This window comes from Salmo trutta, chromosome 17 (genome assembly GCF_901001165.1).
Source record: "Salmo trutta chromosome 17, fSalTru1.1, whole genome shotgun sequence".
Taxonomy (NCBI): Eukaryota; Metazoa; Chordata; class Actinopteri; order Salmoniformes; family Salmonidae; genus Salmo; species Salmo trutta.
This window is the reverse complement of record NC_042973.1, coordinates 13,519,928-13,547,402: the sequence shown is the minus strand read 5'-3', so window position 1 is coordinate 13,547,402 and position 27,475 is coordinate 13,519,928. Positions and strand designations below refer to the sequence as shown.

General features: G+C 42.3%; 2 protein-coding genes across 11 annotated transcripts in view; both read left to right on the top strand.

The window, feature by feature from the left end:
- The window catches only part of LOC115151628 (dual specificity protein phosphatase CDC14AB), a 66,886-nt gene extending 52,380 nt beyond the window's left edge, over positions 1-14,506 (top strand). For 4 of the 8 annotated variants that reach the window (XM_029695717.1, XM_029695716.1, XM_029695724.1 and 1 more), the window contains 6 exons: positions 1,541-1,709; positions 2,331-2,434; positions 3,241-3,288; positions 6,496-6,630; positions 9,053-9,452; positions 12,140-14,506. In XM_029695717.1, the coding sequence (XP_029551577.1) occupies positions 1,541-1,709; positions 2,331-2,434; positions 3,241-3,288; positions 6,496-6,630; positions 9,053-9,452; positions 12,140-12,169 (886 nt within the window). In that variant the 3' untranslated portion in view covers positions 12,170-14,506. Of the gene's footprint in view, positions 1-1,540; positions 1,710-2,330; positions 2,435-3,240; positions 3,289-6,495; positions 6,631-6,758; positions 7,440-9,052; positions 9,453-12,139 lie in introns of those variants that run through there. The other 4 variants (XM_029695719.1, XM_029695721.1, XM_029695722.1 and 1 more) reach the window with 4 other exon arrangements.
- Positions 14,507-18,702: 4,196 nt separating this feature from the next.
- LOC115151626 (vascular cell adhesion protein 1) lies at positions 18,703-24,457 on the top strand. 3 transcript variants are annotated; one of them, XM_029695713.1, is made up of 6 exons: positions 18,703-18,870; positions 18,971-19,258; positions 19,458-19,748; positions 20,227-20,484; positions 22,944-23,219; positions 23,750-24,457. In XM_029695713.1, exons 1-6 carry the CDS (start codon positions 18,816-18,818, stop codon positions 23,863-23,865), a joined length of 1,284 nt encoding a protein of 427 aa, XP_029551573.1. In that variant the 5' UTR covers positions 18,703-18,815; the 3' UTR covers positions 23,866-24,457. The 3 variants fall into 3 exon arrangements, with proteins under 3 accessions (XP_029551573.1, XP_029551575.1, XP_029551574.1); XM_029695715.1 differs by having other exon boundaries at positions 18,704-18,870; positions 19,158-19,258; XM_029695714.1 differs by having other exon boundaries at positions 18,704-18,870; positions 19,140-19,258.
- The last annotated feature ends 3,018 nt before the right edge of the window (positions 24,458-27,475 follow it).

Here is a 27,475-nt window from a genome sequence, read left to right as displayed (position 1 = left end):
ACGGCGTCTCCAGACTGTCACATGTGCTCAGTGTGAACCTGCTTTCATCTGTGAAGAGCACAGGGCGCCAGTGGCGAATTTGCCAATCTTGGTGTTCTCTGGCAAATACCAAACGTCTTGCACGGTGTTGGGCTGTAAGCACAACCCCCACCTGTGGACGTCGGGCCCTCATACCACCCTCATGGAGTCTGTTTCTGACCGTTTGAGCAGACACATGCACATTTGTGGCCTGCTGGAGGTCGTTTTGCAGGGCTCTGGCAGTGCTCCTCCAGCTCCTTGCACAAAGGCGGAGGTAGCGGTCCTGCTGCTGGGTTGTTGCCCTCCTACGGCCTCCTCCACGTCTCCTGATGTACTGGCCTGTCTCCTGGTAGCGCCTCCATGCTCTGGACACTACGCTGACAGACACAGCAAACCTTCTTGCCACAGCTCGCATTGATGTGCCATCCTGGATGAGCTGCACTACCTGAGCCACTTGTGTGGGTTGTAGACTCCGTCTAATGCTACCACTAGAGTGAAAGCACCGCCAGCATTCAAAAGTGACCAAAACATCAGCCAGGAAGCATAGGAACTGAGAAGTGGTCTGTGGTTACTACCTGCAAAACCACTCCTTTATTGGGGGTGTCTTGCGAATTGCCTATAATTTCCACCTAATGTCTATTCCATTTGCACAACAGCATGTGAAATTCTTGTCAATCAGTGTTGCTTCCTAAGTGGACAGTTTGATTTCACAGAAGTGTGATTGACTTGGAGTTACATTGTGTTGTTTAAATGTTGCCTTTATTTTTTTGAGCAGTGTATATATATATATATATATATATACCAGACAATGCACACACACAGAGTAGTCAGCAACTTGAAAGAAGCGGTCAGGTCACACCTTTAACTGAACTGATATATATATATATATATATATCAGTTCAGTTAAAGGTGTGACCTGACCGCTTCTTTCAAGTTGCTGACTACTCTGTGTGTGTGCATTGTCAGTCCATTTCCTGTTAGAATTTCCACCATGGAGGAGTGTGCTCTCCCCTTAACACACACACACACACACCAGTAGGATACTTTTGACAGCTTTTCAGGCTTACCCAACAGCCGTTCTGTGGGAAGTGTGTGTCTGCTCAAGTGTTTGTTTCTTTAAACCAGGAGTTGAAACCTAGCTGTCTTAAGATGAATGCACAAACTAAGTCGCTCTGGATAAGAACGTCAGCTAAATGACTACAATGTAAATGTTGTTTTCCTAATTCTCCAATCTGTCCATGTTCTGGGGTGAACAAAGGGGTAAAGATTAAATGGGGTTCTGTTTCCTCCACTCCATTCAATCCTTCAACAGCAGTTATGGTCTTATCTCTTGGCATAGTTTCCATCCCAGCGCAATGGAATGGTATGGATGGACAAGCTGGTCTGTATCGGTCTCTCTCTGGTCAGGCCACAAGTGACACAGTGTTATAGACTTAATGTCACATGGTAGGCGAGGATTTCCTAATGCAACCTCTCCATCTTTCCATCTCTCTCCTTCCCTCCCTCTCTCTCTTTGTCTCAGGAGGCAGGCAGCCATGTGGATGCAGGGGGACATGCAGCGTTCGCAGCCGAGGGGCGTGTCTCACCTCATCTCCAGCATGGACGATCTCACCCTCAGACCAACCCACACCTCTACCACCAGCAGCCCCGCTGGCATCCTCAGGTCCCACAGTACCGACCACCTTCAAGAGGTCAGCGCCACCCACAACCCTGCCCTGGGTCCTGTTCATTAGGCAACAAACGGAATAAAACAGGCTTAAACAAAAATTTGAGTTTCTCTTCCGTTTTGTGCCTAATGAACCAGACCCTGACAATGCCCCATTTTCCCTGTGGATCTGATGTACATCTGCATTGTTTCCAGCTAAGAGGCTGCAGATATTCTCCTACCTTTTTAGTGTTCTCTCTGTTGATTGGAGAAAATCTGTGATGTCTGCGGTGTATTATTTAGTACATACCTGTAATGGAATGTGTTTAATTTATTAATCAAACCAGCACTAAACAGACTACAGCAGCGTTTCGCAAACTCTGTCCTCGGGACCCCACGTTTTTGTTTTTGCCCTAACACTACACAATCATCAAAGTTTGACGATTAGTTGATTATTTAATCAGCTATGTAGTGCTAGAGCAAAAAACTAAACGTGCAGTCCTTGGGATCCCGAGGACTTAGTTTGGGAAACCCTGGACTAGAGGATTTATTTTTTTATAAACAGTTGTTCTTATACACAAAACAGTACCATATTCTGGTCTGTTAATCCAATCTACTGTAGATACTTAGCCACATTATCTTATGTGGTCATGTGTTCTCTCCACAGAACGACTATATTGGGGAGAACGGCCTATGCATGACCCAAGGAGATAAATTGCGTGCCTTAAAGGGCCGGCGCCAGCCCAGGTCGGCCACAACAGGAGCCCTAAGGTAAGAGCTGCCTGGGATACTCCAAACGTCCCCTTTAAGATCCTCCCACCTTATTAGTTTCCACCTTTTTGAGATCTCAAGGACTTTTCTCCTTTAGCTGTATAGCTTGTCACGTTTGAACTCTGCCCTCCGTTCTATGGAAAGTAATACATATTTAATAAGTATTTCAGTTAGACATTTCAGTTAGACACGTTTCAGTTAGTGACCATTGGGTTCTTGGTCACCTCCCTGAACAAGGCCCTTCTCCCCCGATGGTTCAGTTTGGTCGGGCTGCCAGCTCTAGGAAGAGTCTTGGTGGTTCTAAACTTCTTCCATTTTAGAACGATGGAGGCCACTTTGTTCTTTGGGATCTTCAATGCTGTAGACATTTTTTGGTACCCTTCCCCAGCTCTATGCCTCGATACAATCCTGTGTCGGTGTTGTACAGATAATTCCTCTGACCTCATGGCTTGGTTTTTGCTCTGACATGCACTGTCAACTGTGGGACCTTATATAGACAGGTGTGTGCTTTTACAAATCATGTTCCACAATCGAATTTAGCACAGGTGGACTCCCATGTTATTTCTGATTTGTATTTTTAATACATTTGCAAACTTTTCAAAAACCTGTTTTCGCTTTGTCATTATGGGGTATTGTGTGTAGATTGAGGAAAATGTTTTATTTAATCCATTTTAGAATAAAGCTGTAATGTAACAAAATGTGGAAGAAGTCAAGGGGTCTGAATCCTTTCCGAATGCACTGTAAGTGTGCAAACATGCTATTTCTGGAAGTGAACCCTCATTAATCTTTCTTGCTCTTTTTTTCAGACTTGAAGACATGAAAATGCACACCAGGTCACCGTCCCAGCCTTTTAGGTACCTTTACAATAGACAAACCGCATAGTCAACACTAAGTGGCAGGGGGGTATCCTAGCTATCACAAAACAGTCTCCTCAATATAAGTGGCATCGACACCTCTCTCTCGAGTCTCAACACATATCTCTGCACACACAATGTCCTTCACACATGCTACCATGCCTGTCTATATTTCATTGAATTCGGTGCGAAGTATAGCTCAACTCAAGCTGTAACTAGGCTACCTGCAGCAAAGTGCTGGATGGTCAGAGGTAGAGGAGGAGAGGCGACTTGGGAGTGTGAAGAGGGATGGAAATGGAACTCCCTCTTTTGTGCTAAAGTACAGCCCTTAATTAATTTTCCTCAAAGAGGCTCTACACAGCTCTCCGTCCTCCCACTCCTTTAGCCCTGGTTCTTTCACCTACTCAAAGGTTAGCGTGTAGGTGTGTTTGTCTGTCTGGGTGTCTGTCTGGGTGTCTGTCTGGGTGTTGTCTGCACGCGAGTGTGTGTGTGTGTGTGTGTGTGTCACTGAAAGAGGCTGAGGCTACTCAGACTAGCACAGTCTCCTCTAATTGCTGTACCGTCCTGAATGACGTTGGAAGTTCTTCAGCCCAGTACTGACAGACAGATCACAGACATCCACAAGCAGCGGACAGATTGCTTTAACCTGTTACGACTGGGGGTTCCACTAGCGGAAGGTTTCCACAACATCCGGTGAAATTGCAGAGCGCGAAATTCCCAAATAAATATTTGAAATATTTAACTTTCATACATTCACAAGTGCAATACACCAAATTAAAGCTTAACTTCTTGTTAATCTAGCCACCATGTCAGATTTCAGAAAGGCTTTACGGCGAAAGCAAACCATGCGATTATCTGAGGACAGTACCCCATCAAACAAACACATGACAATCATATTTGAACCCGCCAGGCGTGACACAAAACTCAGAAATAAAGATATAATTCATGCCTTACCTTTGAAGAGCTTCTTCTGTTGGCACTCCAATGTGTCCCATAAACATCACAAATGGTCCTTTTGTTCGATTAATTCCGTCGTTATATCTCCAAAATGTCAATTTATTTGACGCGTTTGATTCAGAAAAATATCGGTGCCAACTCGCCCAACATGACTACAAAATATCGAATAAATTACCTGTAATCTTGGTCCAAACATTTCAAACAACTTTCCTAATCCAACTTGAGGTATTTTAAAATGTAAATAATCGATACAATTTAAGACGGAATACACTGTGTTCAATTGCTGCTAAAATGAAAGTGGAGTGAGCTTCAGGTCGTGCGCCCCAAACAAGAGTACACTAGGCTGGACCTTTGTTCTGAATAGCCGTACTTCTTCATTTCTCTAAAGAAAAACATCAACCAATTTCTAAAGACTGTTGAAATCTAGGTTCCCATAGAAAACTAATTGAAAACACAGTGAACTCAAAAAAAACCTTCCTAGATGGTTTGTCCTTGGAGTTTCGCCTGCCAAATAAGTTATCTTATTATCACAGACATTATTTTAACAGTTTTAGGAACTTTAGAGTGTTTTCTATCCAAATCTATCAATTATATGCATATCCTAGCTTCTGGGCCTGAGTAGCAGGCAGTTTACTTTGGGCACACTTTTCATCCGGACGTGAAAATACTGCCCCCTATCCCAAACAGGTTAACCTCTCTGGGGTATGTGGGACGCTAGCGTCCCACCTGCGGGACACACTATTCAACAGCCAGTGAAATTGCAGGGCGGCAAATTCAAAACAACAAAAATCTCATAGTTCAAATTTCTCAAACATATACAACTATTATATCCCATTTTAAAGATACACTTCTCGTTAATCCAACCACATTGTCCGATTTCAAAAAGGATTTACGGCGAAAGCATAACATTAGATTATGTTAGGACAGCACCTAAACAAGAAAAACCACACAGCCATTTTCCAAGCAAGGAGAGGATTCACAAAAACCAGAAATACAGCTAAAATTAATCACTAACCTTTGATAATCTTCATCAGATGGCACTCATAGGACTTCATGTTACACAATACATGTATGTTTTGCTCGATAAAGTTCATGTTTATATCCAAAAACCCCATTTTACATTGGCGTGTAATGTTCAGAAATGTTTTTCCTCCCAAAACTTCCGGTGAATGAGCACATCAATTTACAGAAATACTCATCATAAATGTTGATTTAAAATATGAAACTGTTATTCAAAGAATTATAGATACACTTCTCCTTAATGCAACCGCTGTCTCAGATTTCAAAAAAACTTTACAGCGAATGCACACTTTGCAATAATCTGAGTACAGCGTTCAGACACGAAACCAAACCCGCCATTTTGTGGAGTCAACAAAACTCAGAAATAACATTATTAATATTCACTTACCTTTGATGATCTTCGTCGGAATGCACTCCCAGGAATCCCAGTTCCCCAATAAATGTTCATTTGTTTCGATAAAGTCCATATATATGTCCAAATACCTCCTTTTTGTTCGCACGTTCGGTCGAGTACTCCAAATGCGCTGTGCTTGCGCATTAAATTCAGACAGTCAAAATAGTTCCATTACAGTTCGTAGAAACATTTCAAACGATGTATAGAATCAATCCTTAGGGTCTTTTTATCATAAATCTTCGATAATATTCCAACCGGGCAATAGCGTATTCATTACAGAGGAAAAAGAAGGAACGGCGCACCTGCGTGATCGCACAGTAAACAACTCATTGGCCTCATGCAGTCCACTTGTTGAGTCAGCTCTTATTCTCTCCCCAGTCACAGTAGAAGCATGAAACAACGTTCTAAAGACTGTTGAGATCTAGTGGAAGCCTTAGGAAGTGCAAAATTAACCCTAAATCACTGTATACTGTACAGGCAATCACTTGAAAAACTACAAACCTCAGATTTCCACACTTCCTGGTTGGATTTTTCTCAGGTTTTTGCCTGCCATATGATATCTGTTATACTCACAGACATCATTCAAACAGTTTTAGAAACTTCAGAATGTTTTCTATCCAAATCTACTAATAATATGCATATCCTACCTTCTGAGCCTGAGTAGCAGGCAGTTTACTACGGGCACGCCTTTCATCCGGACGTCAAAATACTGCCCCCTACCCTAGAGAAGTTAACAGCTCTTACTTTTATTTCACCTCACACTATGTATATCCAATTATTCTTCCTTTCCTTCTGTCTCTCTCTCTCTCTCTCTTCCCTCTCTTTCTCTCTCCCAGTAGGATGAACCTTGGAGTGGGCACTCAGGGTACCATCTCCCCCCTCAAGTCCTCCAAAGTCCCATCATCCTCTGCTTCTGCCACGGCCAAGAGAATCAGCCGCAGCTCCTCCTCCTCGGCGTCCAACCTCAAGAGGTGAGCCCGACCCCCTCCCCCGACACGTCTTACTCTTTACTCCTCTTTTATCTACTCACTTTCTTTTTTCCATTCTTCCCCCTCCTTCCTTTTCTTCCTCCCTTTTCTTTCTGTTTCATACTGCGCAGCCTCCCATCCCTCCATTTATCCACTTACCCTTTCTCTTGACTCCTGTAGATTTTGTCTTTTACTCCTTTAACATTTCTCTTTCCCTCTCTTTCCTGTCCTGTCCTTTTGTGGCTGTCTCAGTCCCCTGGTTGTGTTTCTGCCTGTCTGTGACTACCCCATGTCCTGAGAGCAAGTGGCAGGTGGAAGGATACGCAGGGCAGGACAGGGAACACGTGTGCAGTGTGTCTCAGTGACCAGACCGATTCACAGAGAGGGTTGACGCGCTGCAGGCTGTGAGCTTTCCCAACAGACCAAATCTAAATCCCCCGCATTCTGCACCACTAGAGACAGGGACTAGCAGATAACACAACACAGAAATATGCCACAACAATCTCTCCTCTGGAGCCTTACCAGACCTACTGTACTTTGTGCTCTTTTCAGGATTTGTTATTGTCTTTTTCTACCAAATTATTCAACAGTAAATGTGTATGTAGGTAGCCATGGCAATATAGATTGGCTGAATCAATCTGCTATTACTATCCGACTCAATCCACTATTGTAGACTGCTTGCCATCAGTGTAAATCGGTTGTGTGTAATATGGCTGATCCCATTTAGTCGACTGGTCGATTGTTTGGTCGATAGGGTTTGTCGAGCAGTTAATAAATAAATAAAAGATGTTTACGCCAAGTCTTGATTGACGCCTGTCTCAGTAGACTAATCCATTGCAGAGGTGGCACACCAGTATCACAAGTAGTACATTTAATGTTAATTCCCATAATTTCTAACCTACAATGTCTGTTTGGTTACCGCCATTTCTGTTAACGCATTACATATATTATTACAGTCTTACTGTTTTCATTGTAGGAGTGGACACATTGTTTGCAGAGAGCACAATCTAGGCTACACTTGTGAGAAACAAGTTTTGGTTTATTTCATTCCATTTATGAGTTGTCAATCTATTCATTTTGTTTTGTTTTTGGAGTGCTCCTGTCAATGTTGAGTAAGGACATGCACCTGATTACACATAGAAGTAGGACTAGTCTACCTGGCCTGCGTGCAAATGTAGTCTTATAAATGTTCCCATTTGGGGATCTGATAGTTCTGATTGTCATAACTCACCACCACTAATAAGCTGTGGATCTTCTCAAAGTTATTTTTTCATCACTTCAAACAGCAAGTAAACAAAGTCTGTTTTTACATCCATTGAGAATGACAATAGTTCCTCAATGTAGCCTATTTGAAAGATCTTTCCAGCTCTCTCACTTTCAATAACCACCACTTGGTGTGAATTGGGGAAAAAATGTCATGCTCTGATCCGGTGGACGCGTCATAAAATAGCCTACCTGGTTACTTGTTATCCCCTGCACAAATACAGCTGTGTCTGTCCAGGATCACTGGCCAGGAAACTCTGAGGGTCCAGAATATTTTATACAATGTTGCAATATCATTAATGTAAGCTTTGGGCTGAACCAAGTTGATAGTTGATACAATGTTTCAAGTTCCCTGCAGACAGGCCATGCATAGGCGATGTGATTTATTTTTATCAGGATCTTTTCTACCTGCAGGATGCAATGTTTTTATTTGTTGCCTTTATGTCAGCTATTTTTACATAGTTGGCAATAGAAGTTACTTTTAGATTTGTATAATTTTCATTTCGATATAATTTTTATTAATCACATGACAAGGATTTTGAGATGTAAAGACTTTATTATAAAATAAATGAAACTGTTCCACGAAAGTAAGTGGCACGCAGATTGGTAGAAATGGTAAGATAACTTTACACTCCGAATGGAAAAGGTTTCTGACCCCTGGTGTAGCCTATTACCTGCAAGGAGCTAATGGCAGAATCTGAGAAGGCCAGCAGCAGGAGGAGGTGGTTCGGGAACAGGTTTCTTTCTTCTGGTTAGGCTGTCTTGATCTCGGAATCCCTCGTGTCATTTGTCTTCATTATTTAATCACAGTGCGCTTATGTAGACTACTCAGACAAGCTGAGTAGCTTACATATAGTTCATTTTATTTAAACACATACAGTGTGTCTATATATGGAAAAATACATGTTTTAACATTTCGTAGATTGGTCGAAAGAACAGATGGCACTTGGTCGACCAAGATTTTGTTTTAGTTGGTGACAGCCCTAGTGAAAATATAGTAAATCAATCCACTATTAGATCCACAGTACCAGTCCACAGTAGGCAGCCGTCCTCTCCTGAGCCTGTGAAAGAAGGCAGTCCTCTTGTCATTGTTTGTTTGGTGTTTGGGATGTGTCCTGTGTATTTATGTCCCCTTCCCCGCTCCCATCTACCTTTCCCTCAGCTCCTTCATTAACTGCAGGCTAGCCAGCTCCTTAGGCAACCTGTACGCAGCTGACGGGAGCGAGGGCAATAGGAAGCTGCCGTACACGCCCTCTTCATCCCACTCTTCCTCCTCTCCTCCCTCCATCGTCACCACCCCCATCCCTCCGTCGGGCTGGGCCGTCTCCGTTCACGGCTACGTGGCTAATGGCGTGTGCGGCGCCAATTACCACCATCATGAGGTCAACAACAATCAGTATAACTCCTCCCCTACTGGGGTGTTCAGCCCCGCGGGGGCCCCCCAACATGCCGCAGGCAGGCTGGGCCCCGGGCCTGATAAGTACAGCCCATTCAGACCCCAGCAGGAGGGCTACTCCGGGCTCAGCGGACCCTCCGGCCGCTACCTCAGCCGCTCCATCCCCGTAAGTGTGTGCCCCGCCCCCCAAAAATACTCCAACATCACCATCTTTTTGGTATTTCTACTCTCTTACCCGTATTTTGAACTGTCTTATTTCCTCTCTGCACTTCTGTCAAACACGAGTGTCTTCCCTTTTTGTGTAGATGTTGTCTATTTATAATCGTAGCCAGTCGGAATTCTTGTCCTATCCCTGCTGCTGCTGCAGGCTCTCCACTGTGTGTGTCTAACTCTCTGGCGGCTCCACTGAACTCCTCTCTGTTCCTTGTCTGTTGTCTGCATGGTGCTGAAACAGGACCTGCGATGGCCTAGTTCCAGTCTAAATGCCTACTTCATACACACTAACCATGGCTATTAGGCCATTTCCCACTAGCTACCCGTCTCCAGTTAAAATAATTTACTGGCACATTTGGGCAGAGGTCTAATTAGTGTTATGAACGATGGTGACTCTTTAAATGTGTGTTGGTGGAGAGTTATTTTGCGGCTCTGTTCTTCCTAGGCTTGTCACTGTATTCACCTCTATTGAGTGGATCTTGCATCACATACCAATTAAAAATAATAAGCTCATCAACAGAATGAACACTAAACTGAAAATGTGCTTTAACTACTAACCAGGTGGATTCTGGGTAAGCAAATTTTATTCGACACTGGCCTCATTGGCTGATGTGCGAGGTAATTTCATTGGGTGATTGGCTGGATTTCAGGGTGATTCATTTTGGTTTCTGGGTTTGGCTTTAACATGAGGACATCTAATATCTGAGCCATCTAACAACACTTGAAACATAAGAACTGAAAGATATTCACATGTGTGTTCGATAGATGCAAGGGAAGGCTGATCACACCATCATTTCCCCCCCCAACGTCGTAGGCCATCATATGCCTAAGAGAGATTATAGTTTGACTCATTTCCACTTCCAATTGATTCGGTCCTGGAAACTTTTTTAAATCGCTTTCATCCTGACTTTTGTGCTTTTTTTCCATTTGACGCTGGCCAACCGAAGGCCTTTGTATACATATTACTAATTTAAACTTTTTTTCCCCCAAAGATGCACTTTCTGTAACCATTATTATTAAATCTAGACTATGTGGATAAGAGTGTGCTAAATAAAAAAATGTACGTTTTTAGGCTGTCAGTCTGGTGCTGCTCTCTGCTATTACAAGGATTTGACACGCTCAGCCATACTGTAGCGCTCACTCATTCCCTGAGAGGCCAGCCCAGTAATCCTCTTCCTTTATAATGAATATTTGGAGGCCTCGACCACGAGGGGGACTTTCATAGGCCCCGACCAAGAGGGGGACTTTCATAGGCCCCGACCAAGAGGGGGACTTTCATAGGCCCCGGCCACGAGGGGGACTTTCATAGGCCCCGGCCACGAGGGGGACTTTCATAGGCCCCGGCCACGAGGGGGACTTTCATAGGCCCCGGCCACGAGGGGGACTTTCATAGGCCCCGGCCACGAGGGGGACTTTCATAGGCCCCGGCCACGAGGGGGACTTTCATAGGCCCCGGCCACGAGGGGGACTTTCATAGGCCCCGGCCACGAGGGGGACTTTCATAGGCCCCGACCACGAGGGGGACTTTCATAGGCCCCGACCACGAGGGCCAGACATCTAAGGCTAATTCCCAGAACTTCCCACACTTGATTCCGCTCAGAATAGAAGGACTCTGTTCAGACAAATAAGGTTGGTGCAGTATCGCTGTCTTTGGATTACACCAGGTAAGCTGACGTTATTTCTCATTCTACACCATTGGTAGCATTTTGGTCATATAGGAATGCTGCTTTGTGCCAGCATTCTCACCACTGCTTCTCAGGCAACCTAGAGTGTTGCACCATTATCATTAATTTAGCATTGGAGGAGGGACAGACTCAAAAGCTGCTACCCTTGCACAGATATCAAGTTAATTCACGTTTGTTCGCTATCACCTTGCCGACAAAATAAATAAAGTGTAGATGAAATCGCATCATCTTCTAATCTACTCCCCTAACCCTTCCTAGGTGATAGTGGCACACCATTCTGGCAGCCACCGGCCCACACACCGTGTGACTAGGAGGTAACCGGTGATGTGACGGATAGTGAGGGGTTATGGCAGAGGGAGTGGTTGACAATGGGGAATATTGGATGACTATCTGTTATGAATGTCTCAGCTGTCCTCTCGTCTCTTTGTTTTGCCAGTCAGTGGAGTTGTGGCTTCATCAGAATAACATAAGCTTTTTCCTTCTCTCTCGTTTGCTCCCTTCTTGCAACATGCCTCCCACCCCCATCTGTTTGTCAGTCCTGCTAATTCCTTGTCTAGCTGCATACACACAGAGACACCCTGTCTGTCTTGTCCACCATAAATCTATTCATTAGTTCAGGAAAATGCATTTGGAATTTTAAGGATTGTCTATTTGAATGGCTTTTCTGGACCTTTGCAACCAACAGTTCTATTGTACCCTGTTAGAATATAATATTTCATGCAGGCTTGTTATATAACAACCTTCTCCCTGCATGTTCTTTGTCTGCCGTCAACACTTTGAAAACAATTACATGCAGCAATGTGCTTTTACATTTGCCATGGAGCCATAGGTTGTATTATGATGTCATAGGTTGTGTTATGATGCCATAGGTTGTGTTGTTATGATGCCCTGTGATTCACGTTCATTATACTCAACGTCATATTGTGTCTCTGTCTCCCCTCTCCACCTCTTGCAGTCCCTTCAATCTGAATATGTTCAATACTAAAGCTGCGGTTCTGCGTTGACCAAGACCGGACAGCCATCGTGACAACTGAACTGGGGGCGATGGAGTCTCCCACCCCTCTCCATTTCCCCCTTCTTCCCTGCTTTCTCCCACATACTGAAAAGGGAAATGAATAAGCCAGGAGGCGCTATATGACTTATGACATTTATTCTTCTCTCTTGGCATCTGGATGGCTGTGATCTTTGGGGGCAGGCACATAGACAGCCACAAACTCACAAGGGCTTATGGAACTTTGAGTTTTGAGCTTCTTCTGTCAGCTTCAGACGGCCTCGATCCACCTTAACTGAAGTCACTGTTTGTATAATGCTAACAAAGGGAGATTACCCGGCTGTAGTTAGGCTTGGCCAGGCTGTAACTATGTGAGTGCTCTTTAAAGCTGAGATATGGCCATATACAGTAGACTGGAGGCTCTCTGCTTCCCTGCATCACACATTTCCGTTTTTATTTATGTGTACATGTGCTATGCAAAATTACTGTGTACACAACACATGACATGTACTGAAAAAATAGGATATTTTTAGACGAGAGGATTTTATACAAGAAACATGACAATTGTGTTGCCTGGATAAAGAAATATGTTTATATTTACAAGTGGGTTAATGAACATGTTTTGGTTTATCACAATTCTATTTTTGTCTGAGTGTTACTACTTCACTAACAACATCCAAATATGCGAGGGGTTTATGGAGAGGTTCCTTATCAGCAATGTATTGGCAGCACAGGCTCAGGCTCAGGGTGACGTGCTCTTGCATTTCTGATTCTGTTTTGTGTGTGAGAATGTAGACCGCGTGTGCGTGCACGCTAATGCATGTACCATAGACTGTATGAAAACCTGTAGGTACATACCTATGTGAGCGTGTGTGAATGAGACAGACTGAGCAGTGAGTGTGTCTGGAAACCATGTGTGTGCAGTCCTCTGCTCATGGAATGAAAGGGTGACGTGGTCTCCAGAGAGAAGAAAATGACGTATAGGGAAGAGATGAGTGTTGTCTCCTCTTCACTATTTTAAATCGTTTTTTATTTTTATTGATTCAATCGATTCAATGAACTGGTGGGATTTGGTAACCCCCAATTGGAACTAATTAATGCTTAATGTTCTCCTCTGTCGCAAGCCTACATCACTCCATTGGAAAAAAAGATTTGCATCTCAATGGGACTCACATGGTCAAGTAAAGGATAAATACAGAATATTATCACCAAAAAGGATGTAGCTGATTTCATAAACCCTCACAGGTCAATGATTTGACAACTAAAGTCATACCAATAACCAGACTAGGTTATTGTGACTAGGTGTGTTGAGCATGATGAACAGTGGTCATTAGTAGAGAAAATGTAGCGTTGTGTTGTTGGACCAACACCACCCACAACATAAGCCTCAGTCCCTGCAGTATACCATACACCAGGCAGCTTAGCAATCCCCTCCACAGACACAAGATCCCACTGCAATAAGGCTCTTTGAAAGGAAAAGGAGCACATTTTCAGTGTTATTCGACACGCTGTGGATGATGGAACTTGATTTGTGGCAGCCTATTTTTAACACATACCTACTGTAGAACCAGTTATGTTAGTTGTGTTATCGTCAAGGCACATTGGTAACAGATGTTCGTCGCTATTACTGAAATATTTCCCAGTTTTTGTGTTTGTGTCGAGAATGTAAAAACAACGCAGAAACTTTTCCTGCGTATTACGATTCTTTCAGACTGTAGAAGAAGAAAAAAACATTTCCGCTTTGCAGGTAGAGGTTCCTAAAAAAACTGAAAAGCACAACTGTCCCCCAAAATACCGTCTTTAAAATCCCATTGCTGAATGTCATTGTGTGTACAATGCAGCAGTCATTATCAAAGCTTGTTTTTTACCAATGAATATGACCTACTGTGGCTCGACTAACTCGTCCATTTTCTGTTGGACCTTATAAGAGTCCCTATATTTCTATGCTTTTTACTTTTTAAACTTTTGAATTTCAAAGTTGATTTAAATGAATGTGTACCGAAGCGTCTGTTCATGGCTGCATGGATTATTATTATTTTTATTCTGTTAGAGCTCTGTACATTCCTGGCAGTGAAATGCATTTCTTTGTTTCAAGATGGGAGAATCTTAATAATGCAGGTATTCTACCTCCTTGAAATGTACAATTTATAGCTGTAAAATTCGTACTTGCATATATTTTTTCAAGCAGTATGTAAAGAAAATGTATAACTGTAGATTAGTATTTCGTTTTCATACAGTAAGCATAGTAAAATGTCTACTGTACTACATGTGTATATTTTACGGGGAACAGAGGTTGCTGAAGGAAGTAACACAATTAAAAAAAGACTTAAATTCTTGCCTCTGTAAATGATTTATTCTTGCTCCTACTGTCTCTTTAGAACATCTTGACAGATAAGAATTAACAATTTTTATTATAGCAAAGGAAGGAACACAAGCTCTGACTGATTCTGGTTGTCTTGGTTTGACAGCTGTTCTGTCCTTTCAGCTGTCAAAAAGGTTAAATGCTTTATTTGAAAACGCTAACTGAACATAGCATCTCTTTATAAATAGCATATTTATTTCCAATGACAACAACTAAGGCACATCAACTCAGAGCATTCTATTGCAATAACAGCTCTGCATCAACTGCTAAGCTGGGTAGTAAACCTACATTTCTTATCTTGAAAGAGATTTTAAACAACCACAGACAATCGTTATCGTCGATGACCAAATACCTTTGTATAATATTCCACAAAGATGCACTTGAAATAGTTACTATTTTTTTTAATGCATTATGTTTGCCATACTACATAGTCAATCGAAACCGAAAGGGTCAATTAGTCTCTTCTGGTGCATAAATAAACTCAGTAAAAAAAGAAATGTCCTCTCGCTGTCAACTGCATTTATTTTCAACAAACTTAACATGTGTAAATATTTGTATGAACATAAGATTCAACAATTGAGACATAAACTGAACAAGTTCCACAGACATGTGACTAACAGAAATGGAATGATGTGTCCCTGAACAAAGGGGGGGTCAAAATCAAAAGTAACAGTCAGTATCTGGTGTGGCCACCAGCTGCATTAAGTACCGCAGTGCATCTCATCCTCATGGACTGCACCAGATTTGGTCCCAGACGTGCTCAATGGGATTGAGATCCGGGCTCTTCGCTGGCCATGGTAGAACACTGATATTCCTGTCTTGCAGTAAATCACGCACAGAACGAGCAGTATGGCTGGTGGCATTGTCATGCTGGAGGATCATGTCAGGATGAGCCTGCAGGAAGGGTACCACATGAGGGAGGAGGATGTCTTCCCTGTAACACACAGCGTTAAGATTGCCAGCAATGACAAGCTCAGTCCAATGATGCTGTGTGACACACCGTCCCAGACCATGACGGACCCTCCACCTCCAAATCGATCCCGCTCCAGAGTACAGGCCTCGGTGTAACGCTCATTCCTTCGACGATAAACGAGAATCCGATCATCACCCCTGGTGAGACAAAACCACGACTTGTCAGTAAAGAGCACTTTTTGCCAGTCCTGTCTGGTCCAGTGACGGTGGGTTTGTGCCCATAGGCGATGTTGCCAGTGATGTCTGGTGAGGACCTGCCTTACAACATGCCTACAAGCCCTCAGTCCAGCCTCTCTCAGCCTTTTGCGGACAGTCTGATCACTGATGGAGGGATTGTGCGTTCCTGGTGTAACTCGGGCAGTTGTTGTTGCCATCCTGCACCTGTCCCGCAGGTGTGATGTTTGAATGTACTGATCCTGTGCAGGTGTTGTTACACGTGGTTTGAACACTCAGTGTATATTGTAAAGATAACAGGTTGTTCTTAACCAATCAAACAGAAATAAATGGAGTGCTTGTTTTCAATGGAAGGATTTGAACCTTACCAGAAAGTCTACAACATAGATTGTGTATGGGCTTTACTGTAATGCTATACCATCTCTATTGCAAATATGATCGGTGCCCTCCCCCCCCCCACCCCAAACACACACTTGTTATATTTCTGTAATGTTTTGAAGCAAGAAGATTTCCAAGTTATGAATAGTAATCCAGATGTAAAAACAATTCAAGGAAGTTCAAAAGGTCCTTTGTTTTGCTTCTGATTGTTTCATATCAGATTGCAATCAAAGTGTTTTATAGCTTTTCTCCAAGAAGCGCCACTGTGCTTTTAGCTGCCAGTGTTTTGTTGTTTATGGTTTTATAGAAACAACCCAGTCGGTAAAACCTGGTTAAAAAGACGTCAGTATGACTTTTTCTGATAACCATACGACCAGTTGGTCGACATTGTGACCTCTATTTGACCAGCTGGTCATAATTCTGACCACAATATTAGGTGCTATATTATGTAGCCTACTGGTCATAGTTAAGACCTCATCATAACCTGATAATGACCACCTTGCTACAGCTTATTACCTACTGTAAAAAGTAATACAGAGGATAAAGTTGGATGTTGAAAATATTGTTAATCACATTTCTATTTGTTTCCATAGTCACTCATTTAAGTTTAAATCTGCAACATAGTCTTACATTTAAAATAGATCATGGGGTATTGATGGGGTAGATCCTCATCAAGGACCTCTGAGCACATAAGGCGATCTGGAGCGTTGTGGCCCTCTTAAAGAGGGGTGTGATTGGTTAGATCTGCGGTGAAGAGAATCAGCGGATTACAACTTTATCAATTTGAGATTTTAAAACAAAACAACAAGAATAGGACATTCCTGAAGAAACTTTGTGCACTCAGCTGGCTGAAAGTTATTATTAGAAATGATGAACACGGAGCACTCTGTGTACTAGACTCTCTGTGTCTTTTTCAACAAGTAAGACTGATTTAGAGTGTACATTCTATACCAGAGCAGTGCTCTTCCACACCCTCCAGCCCCCCCTGAAATCTCATTGAGATACCACAGCAATTTCATACGATCCAAAAGGCGCCTGACCATAGCCGCGGGAAGTCCTTTGGGGGTGGGGGTGCAGTATTTATTTTGCCGACTGGGGGGGTGGGGTTTCAGGGGGTGCTGCAGCACCCTCAGCAACATGACTTCCCGCGGCTATGTGCCTGACCCATAATAAAAAAAAATACAGGCTAAATATGAGTAAATACTCAGTTTAAATGCTTATGATTAGCCAAACCTAAGGGAGATCTCACACAGACTCACGTTCTTGTGATTCAGTAGCATAATGCCTGTAGAAGGAAACACCCCCTTTGCTGCCTCAGCTTGGAATTTACACATACAAATCAAAAGGTTGTAGATATAAAAAGTGTTAGGGCTGCCATTTTCTGAAATAGGAATGACAGGTTGTGACTTTATGTATCCAAAATACAGGATGAAAACAAAACATGTGTACACGACTGTATGTCCATCATGGAGGGTATTGACTCAGGAGTACCATCCTTTATCTCCCCCTCTGCCTGGTTTCATAATCTACTTTGCCTGTGCTATTTCTTATCACGAACAGTGCTCACCATTTCTGGGAATTTGTGCTCAGGAAGGAAGTCCATTCTCTCTGACCCATTTGAAGCTGGTACCCTGGTGTGTTGACTATTATTGGTGTGACAATGGTCGTTTTGTATTGCTATTTCAAAATATTTTGAAGGGTGCAGATCAGTGTGAAGATGGTCAGCATATTACATTTTCCTATCGTGAATAACCTTCCCTATTCGCTCCCCAGAAAGGACAAACGTTTGGGGTTCTACGTGTTGGCAGTGTGTTCCATATTCATCCTCACTACAGAGCCCCTTTTCTGGGTGTTATTAACAGCACTTTTTACCATGGTTCCATTGGCACTTAGTGCAGAAAATCATCCATGAACATGTCCTATCTTTGTTACAAACCCATTTCTCTACACGTGGAAGAACGAGGAGTTTAGGAAAGATCCGTGCTCAAGGGAGAATTTTGGAGAGGGTCTGCAGTTGGGGTTGAGCCCATTACGATGAATACAATATCTCACCTTCTCCCAAGACAAAATAGTCACATTTTTGGCTGAACGTAATCTGAACTGCTTTGACATTGGTTATTGTAAGGATACAGCTGCTACAGTGTTTTAGAAAGCCTACCTGACAACTCAATCAAAAATGACACTATAATGTTGCTCTCAATTGGAAAATCTTAGTGATCGTGTTAAAGCGTTATTCTGTATTATGTCCATTATGGAATACACTGTCAACTGGAAGCACACTCAACAAATTAGTCAATGATTTGTAAAAACATTGTGTATAACACTAGTTTGTCTAGTTTCATGTATTTTTCATTATACTGTTTTATGGACCATGGTTGTAATGGTGTTATATGCAAATTGTAAATCAGTTTGTGTTCATTTTAATAAAGCAGAATTTTTAAGTGCAACACTTTTTGTCACATCTGGCCTTTACAGGAGACTAGGGGCTTCTTTATCATCACTTTCTCTCTCTCTCTCACACACACACACACACACACACACACACACGGTTTCCTGTGGCCATCAATGTTTTCATTTGGAAATGGCTTAAGGAGCCCATAATAACAGGAAAAGATCTAGCTTATCCCTTCTTGGCATCAGAATCATGGAATGTCCAGTCCGGTCTTTTTAAAGTAAAGGGTGGATACCTTACACATTGAGTGGCCAAGCTCTGCAGCAAAACTATACATTCAAGCTCAATATTCTACCTGAAAAATGGATATGAAAAAGATGCAACTTCTTCAACTGTGTGCCTTCTTCCATGTCACAGGTAAACATCATTTCTCTGATCAATAAATGAATATTATTCATTCCATTTATGCTATGGATATTTTATGTATTCAATGAATGTATGTATTGTTGTTTTGTAGTCTGTAGTCAGATAGAAGAAGTCGCCATTTCACCTCCTGGGAGTGAGGTATTTGTGCTGGCAGGTTCAGCCTTCCAGTTCACCTGTGCTTGCGTTAGTAGTTGTAAGACACCACAGTTCAGGTGGACAAGAGCTACTACTGACTCTGATGGTATGCTAACCAAAAACAGCACTCTCAAATTTTCCAGCGTGAGGATTGAGGATGCAGGTCGATATACCTGCGATGCAAAGTGCGATGACAGTTCAGAGAAAGAGAAAAAACTAAAAACTGTCAAGATGACTGTCTATGGTAAGTAGAATAATTGTAGCATGTGATGACATAACCTCAAAAACTACTGTCAATGCCTTGAATAATGTCTTGAATAATTTGACATATTTACACTGTAAATTATAATGCTAGTCTACTTCAGCCAAGGCCTAAATAACTTGTTTTGCCATCATGTGAAAGAGCAAAATCAATCTATATCAACTTCTCTCTGATTTTACAGCTTTTAGTCAACCTGTGTTGGTGATGCCAAGTATTTGGACGGAAAATGTGGCTTGTGATGTAACATGCAGTGTTGATGCATTTGACCACGTTGACCGTGTCCACATAAGCTGGTATCTAGGAAGTGATCTTCTTAAAAATGAAACGCAGCAGACTTTGGATGCAGCTAACGTGTCAGACACACTGACTCTTACTGCCCTGAGGGACCATACTGGGAAGAATCTGACCTGTGAAGTGAAAGCAGACATGAGAAATAACTCAAAACAGGTTTCTTACTGTCTCGACATACATTGTGAGTACCTTATTACAATTCAGATTCACTTCAGAATGGGTATACGGTGTCTTAGTGAATTTGTGAATAAATAATGGTAACACGTTACTGAAAGCATCCATGTATAATGCATTATGATGCAGCTATGCATTGTAAGACTTGTTATAAGACATTATAAAGGCTCCTACATGCTTTTAACAAGTTAGAAACCATTTTACCTGGATGCTCTCGGTAGAGTGTTAGCGAAATGATTCACTGTGTTCAAAGATGTCTCCTTTCAGCCTTGATGGCAATACGGTACACTTAATCACTTAATCCTTGAGCTATTGAACTGTTTGACTTATGCTGAATTTCTAATCGCCCTAAAGGCGCCACTCCCTGGGCACTCGTAGATCAGACAGGATCAGATAGATCCTGAAGCATTATGATAATAGGCTGAGGTATAAAAGCCTTGTAATCGTCCTCAGATATCTCATAGTAACGTGTTGTTGTGTTCCAGATGCACCCAAGATCAACATCAGTGCTTCCTCATCTGGGATGGAAGAGGAGGAAGTGGTGATGAGCTGCAGAAGTAACGGCCACCCCACCCCCACTATTGAGTGGGAGAGAAAAGGGGAGGTCTGGCCCAAGAATCTGCATCGACACGCACAAGGAAATGTCACGGGCCGGCTACACCGCAGCAACCAAGGGGTTTACCAGTGTGTGGCCAAGAATGTGGTGTCCGAGGCAAAGGAAGAGATGAAACTGGAGGTGCAATGTAAGTGTACTACTAACTACTTTAGCCAGGGGCCAACAAGCAGGGGTTCCACAATGCTAAGCTTAAGATACCTTATCTGATGGTATTGGAACTGTAATAATATCCCCACGCTAATTGTTATGACAATGCGTTTTTGATTTTTTGATTTCACCTTTATTTAACCAGGTTGGCCAGTTGAGAACAAGTTCTCATTTACAACTGCGACCTGGCCAAGATAAAGCAGTGCGACACAGACAACAACACAGAGTTACACATGGAATAAACAAGGGTACAGTCAATAACACAATAGAGAAAAAAAAGTCTATATACAGTGTGTGCAAATGGAGTAAGGAGGTAAGGCAATAAATAGGCCGTAGTAGCAAAATAATTACAATTTAGCATATTAACACTGGAGTGATAGATGAGCAGATCGTGATGTGCAAGTAGAAATACTGGTGTGCAAAAGAGCAGAAAAGTAAATAAAAACAATATGGAGATGAGGTAGGTAGATTGGGTGGGCTATTTACAGATGGGCTATGTACAGCTGCAGCGATCGGTTAGCTGCTCAGATAGCTGATGTTTAAAGTTAGTGAGGGAAAAATAAGTCTCCAGCTTCAGCGATTTTTGCAATTCGTTCCAGTCTTTGGCAGCAGAGAACTGGAAGGAAAGGCGGCCAAAGAGGTGTTGTCTTCGGGGGTGACCAGTGAAATATACCTGCTGGAGCGCGTGCTACGGGTGGGTGTTGTTATCGTGACCAGTGAGCTGAGATAAGGCGGAGCTTCACCTAGCATAGACTTATAGATGACCTGGAGCCAGTGGGTCTGGCGATGAATATGTAGCGAGGGCCAGCCGACTAGAGCATACAAGTCGCAGTGGTGGGTGGTTGACCGTGTCCGCATCATCTTTTGATTCATAATTGTACTATTTGCATTTACAAATGACAACATTTTGACAGCTATACTCAACAAAACTGTAAACACAACATGTAAAGTGTTGGTCCCATGTTTCATGAGCTGAAAATAAAATATCCCTGAAATTTTCCATACGCACAAAAAGCTTATTTCTCTCAAATTTTCATACACAAATTTGTTTACATCCCTATTAGTGAGCATTTCTCCTTTGCCAAGATAATTCATCAACCTGACAGGTGTGGCATATCAAGAATCTGATTAAACAGCATGATCATTACACAGGTGCACCTTGTGCTGGAGACAATAAAAGGCCACTCAAATGTGCAGTTTTGTCACACAACACAATGCCACAGATGTCTCAAGTTTCAAGGGAGCGTGCAATTGGCAACACAGACTGCGGGAATGTCCACCAGAAATGTTTCCCGATAATTTAATGTTTATTTCAATACCGTAAGCCACCTCCAATATCATTTTAGATAATTTGGCAGTATGTCCAACCAGCCTCACAACCGCAGACCACGTGTAACCACGCCAGCCCAGGACCTCCATATCCGTCTTCTTTACCTGCGGGATCATCTGAGACCATCCACCCGGACAGCTGATGAAACTGTGGGTTTGCACAACCGAAGAATTTCTGTACAAACTGTCAGAAACCACATCAGGGAAGCTCATCTGCGTGCTCGTTGTCTTCACCAGGGTCTTGACCTGACTGCAGTTCGGCGCCGTAACCAACATCAGTGGGCAAATGCTCACCTTCGATGGCCACTGGCATGCTGGAGAATTGTGCTCTTTACGGATTAATCCCGGTTTCTACTGTATGGGGTAGATGGCAGACGTGTGGGTGAGCAGTTTACTGATGTCAACGTTGTGAACAGAGTGCCCCATGGTGGCAGTGGGGTTAAGGTATGGCCAGGCATAAGCTACGGACAACGAACACAATTGCATTTTATTGATGGCAATTTGAATGCACAGACATACCGTGACGAGATCCTGAGGCCCATTGTCATGCCATTCATCCGCCGCCATCACATCATGTTTCAGCATGATAATGCATGGCCTCATGTCGCAAGGATCTGTACACAATCCCTGGAAGCTGAAAATGTCCCAGTTCTTCCATGGTCTGCATACCCATCAGACATGTCACCCATTGAGCATGTTTGGGATGCTCTGGATTGGCGTGTACGACAGCGTGTTCCAGTTCCCACCAATATCCAGAAACTTTGCACTGCCATTGAAGAGGAGTGGGACAACATTCCACAGGCCACAATCAAAAGCCTGATCAACTATATGCAAACATGATGTGTCGCGCTGCATGAGGCAAATGGTGGTCATACAGATACTGTCTGGTTTTCTTATCCACAGGTATCTGTGACCAACAGATACACAACTGTTTTCCCAGTCATGTGAAATCCATAGATAAGAGATTAATGAATTTATTTCAGTTGACTGATTTCCTTCTATGAACTGTAACTCCGCAAAATCTTTGAAATTGAAATATAACATTTTTGTTCAGTGTATATACTTTCATATTATCTATGCATTTTTACAACATTTGTTTGATCTTTGCAGACGGACCAGAAAACACAAGTATCCAGTCCTTCTCACTGCAAGCCATTTCCTTTGGGGTTCAGCTGAACCTTACCTGCTTGTCAGACATGTACCCGAAAGCCAAACAGTACATCTGGACCAGGATCCCAGATATGGCCCTACCCAAGGAGGCTGTGGTTACAAACAGCCATTTAATAATAGATAACTTCCAAGAGCACCACCAAGGCATCTATGAATGTAGAGTGATTCACCACAGTGGGAATACAGAGAGAGCATTCTACACCGCCTCTGTACAAGGTACGATATAGCCACCCGTGTGTTGTCATATTTGCTGCCTTGTAATGATTTCCTCCATCAATAAGTTGATATTGATTCACAAAATGATCAGTCTATGTATAAGTCAAGACTCTCCAACCTTCTTCTTGGAGCGCTACCGTCCCGTTTTCAATCCAACCCCAGTTGTGACTGATTCAGTTTATCAACCAGTTAATTATTAGAATCAGGTGCGCTAGATTAGGGTTGGAGTGAAAACCTACAGGACGGTATCTCTCCAGGAACAGGGTTGGAGAGCCCTGGTATAAGTAAATAGAAAATGCTATCAAGGAATTAAGTGGTTAAAGAGAACTGATTTATAGATTGATAGTCATTTGTAAAAAGGAAACATGGAGGTTTTTACATGGAGACTAACCAGTCAAAGCTTAATGCTGTTAATATTGCCAGTTTCACATGTTTAAACAGCTTAGTAATACAGGCTTTTGCACTACTTGCACTCCATTCCCTAAAATGCCATGTTATTTAACTGTGGTGTCCCTCTGTTGTCCCTGCAGCGGAGCCCGAGTCTAAGGTGTTCACTCAGTTGGTGGGCGCAGTGGCTGGCAGTCTTGTCAGCGGAATCACAGGAGGGATCGTGGCAGGATTCATGTTAGCTAAATGGCTGAAGTGATGCTACCTTAAATCACCTCACTGTGTGGGATCTATTGCAGAGCCATTCAGATGGTCTCAACCAGAGTGCCTTACTCAATTCATACAGCAGAGCTTAACAGCGATTAATGTACAGTACTTTCAGAAAGTATTCATACCCCTTAATGTATTCCACATTTTGTTGTGTTACAGCCTGAATTCAAAATAGATTAAATAGATATTTGTTTTAAGCCAGTTTAAGTCCAAACTGTAACTAGGGAACCCAGGAACCATTAATGTTGTCTTGGCAACTCCTGTGTATATTTGGCCTTGTGTTTTAGGTTATTGTTCTGCTGAAAGGTGAATTTGACTCTCAGTACGTATCTGTTGGAATGCAGATCAAGTGCAAATCAATCCCAGAACAACAGCAAAGGACCTTGTGAAGATGCTGGAGGAAACAGGTACAAAAGTATCTATATCCACAGTAAAACTAGTCCTATATCAATGAGTGTCATAGACAGCTACTTGACAACACCTTTTACAAGAAACTCAGAAGTGACCCTACTTCCCAATTTCAGAATACTATCTTTTCTGTCCTAGATGGTTATTTAAATTCTGGTCAGATAACCAAAAAAGAACATGACTTTCTGGCCATCCAACACCCTAAAATTGCCACTTTCTATACTTTGCCGAAATTACACAAGAACATAACAAACCCTCCAGGGCGCCCTATTGTAGCGGACATTGATGCAGTAACGGCCCCTCTATCTACTTTTGTTGACTTTTTTATTAGACCACTCGCAGAACAACTCCCCTCCTTTGTAAAGGACACCAGCAGTATGATCTCTATCATTGAATCTCTTGATCCTCTGCCTGAGAACACCTTGTTAGTTACTTTTGATGTTGAGTCGTTATACACAAATATTCCGCATGAGGGCGGTATTGAAGCCATGGAACATTTTCTTTTGCAACGTGACCCTAATGAGCTACCTTCCAGTGCCTGCATTGTAACGTTGGCTGAAATAGTACTCACACACAACTACTTCATGTTTCTAAATGATTTCTTTATTCAGACGAAGGGTACTGCTATGGGATCTCCCATGGCTCCTAACTATGCTAATTTGTATGTGGGTTACATGGAGAAACAATCCATTTTTAACCCTCTCAAAAATGTTTTCTTGCCTAACATCATTATTTGGAAACGGTATATTGACGATATTTTTGTTCTATGGAGGGGTGATGCAGAACTGCTCCAGTCGTTTTATGCTTTTCTTAACTCCTGTTCTGAACATTTGAGATTTACTATGCAATCTGATACACGTCAAATCAGTTTTCTTGATCTTCTGATCTTGTGTGAAGATAATGTTTTATACACTGATCTTTACAGGAAACCTACTGATCGTAACAGTTTGTTGAGGGCTGACAGTTGTCACCCACTTCCCTTGAAAAATAGTTTGCCCTACAGCCAATTCTGTCGAATCAAAAGAATTTGCATTAAACAATCAGATTTCGACAGAAATATGGCTGAGACTCAGGATAAGTTCAAGGAGAGGGGGTACAACAATGATCAGATTAATATTGCCATTGAGAAAATTCAAAACAAAACGAGACATGACCTTTTTCAAGGTCAGTCTCGCAAAAAGACGCATTCATGCGTTCTTACTACCCGCTATTCAAAGTGCTCTGAACAAATTAAAGGAATCGTTCACAAACATTGGCACATTCTGAAATATGATGATAGTCTTGGTAATGTGTTTTCTGATCTTCCCCTGGTCGTATTCTCGCGGGGCAGAAATCTCAGAGACCAATTGGTACACTCTGATTTACCAGCCCAAGATATTCCTGAACAACGCCTATTTGCGCCCATACTGGATGGAAATTACAAGTGTAATGGCTGTGCTCAATGCAATGGCACTTACAAATGTAGATCCTTCAAACACCCCCAAACAGGGAAATCTATCCCAATTAAAGGTGTTATTACGTGTTCCACTAAGTCAGTTATTTACCTTATAACTTGTCCCTGTGGTAAAAATTATGTGGGTAAAACAAAGCGTGAATTAAAAGTACGTATCTCAGAGCACCGTAGCACCATTAGGTGCAAAAACCTGACTTACCCAGTTGCGGCCCACTTTTTGGAGGCAGGCCATTCGATTTCGTCTCTGCGTTATATTGGCATCGAACATGTCACCCTCCCGAGGAGAGGGGGTGACCTTGATAATTTATTGTTAAAACGAGAGGCTGCCTGGATCTTTAATTTAAAGACACTTGCTCCCTTCGGTCTCAACATAGACTTTGATCTGAAGCCATTCTTGTGATTATTGTGATTTTGCCATTGTAATTGTTTGTTAGATACTTTTTAGACTACAAATGCTATGATCATATGTTATCCATTTGTTTGTCTTTTTGTATGTTCCTTGTATACCATTTTTTTAATATTTCAGTTAACCAATGATATTAGGCCATACTTGGCCATGATTACAAACACCTGTGTGTCTCTTGACACTATATAAATGACTCATCTCTCAGTGTTTGTGATGATACCCTGATGAAGACAGCTTAGCTGTCGAAACGTTGGTTATTAAAATTTTTGCATCTGAGCTCTTAGAGTGTGCGGCTTTCCTTTATTTTCTAGTGTTCTGCTCCGCTAGCCAGCACCTCGCCTTTATAGGTGTGCGTTTCTTTTTTCTAGAATGCAGACTGAACCAGGTTTTCCTCTAGAGTTTTGCTTGTGCTTAACTCTATTCCATTTCTTTTTAACCCAAAAAACTCCCTAATCCTTGCTGATTACAAGCATACCCATAACAATGCTTGAAAATAGGAAGAGTGGTACTCTGTGATGCGTTGTGTTGGATTTGCCCCAAACATAACGCTATGTGTTCAGGACATGAAGTTAATTTCTTTGCCACATTGTTTTGCAGTTTTACTTTAGCACCTTTTTGCAGACAGGATGCATGTTTTGGAAAATGTTTATTCTGTACAGACTTCCTGCTTTTCACTCTGTCATTTAGGTTAGTGTTTTGGAGTTGTGGATCCATCCTCAGTTTTCTCCTATCACAGCCATTAAACTCTGAGTTAGGAAGGAAGCCTGTATCTTTGTAGTGACTGGGTGTATTGATACACCATTGTTGGATTTAGGATGAACTCTGAACATTGAGATATTACATAAATGATCAGAAGCATTGAATATAAGGAGTGAAAGAGACTGGGTTTTATGTCAGAAGTTAATGGTTTTCTGTAGAAAGAGAGGGGCTTTGGAATGTGTTGGGTGGACGGGAGGAGATCACAGGATTGCTATAAGGGAGCGGATGGACATCTGTGCATTAGTCGGAAGTTTACATACACGTAGGTTGGAGTCATTAAAACTCGTTTTTCAACCACTCCACAAATGTCTTGTTAACAAACTATAGTTTTGGCAAGTCGGTTAGGACATCTACTTTGTGCACGACACAAGTAATTTTTCCAACAATTGTTTACACACAGATTATTTCACTTATAATTCACCGTATCACAATTCCAGTGGGTCAGAAGTTTACATACACTAAGTTGACTGTGCCTCTAAACAGCATGGAAAATTACAGAAAATTATGTAATGGCTTGAGAAGCTTCTGATATGCTAATTGACATCATTTGAGTCAATTGGAGGTCTATCTGTG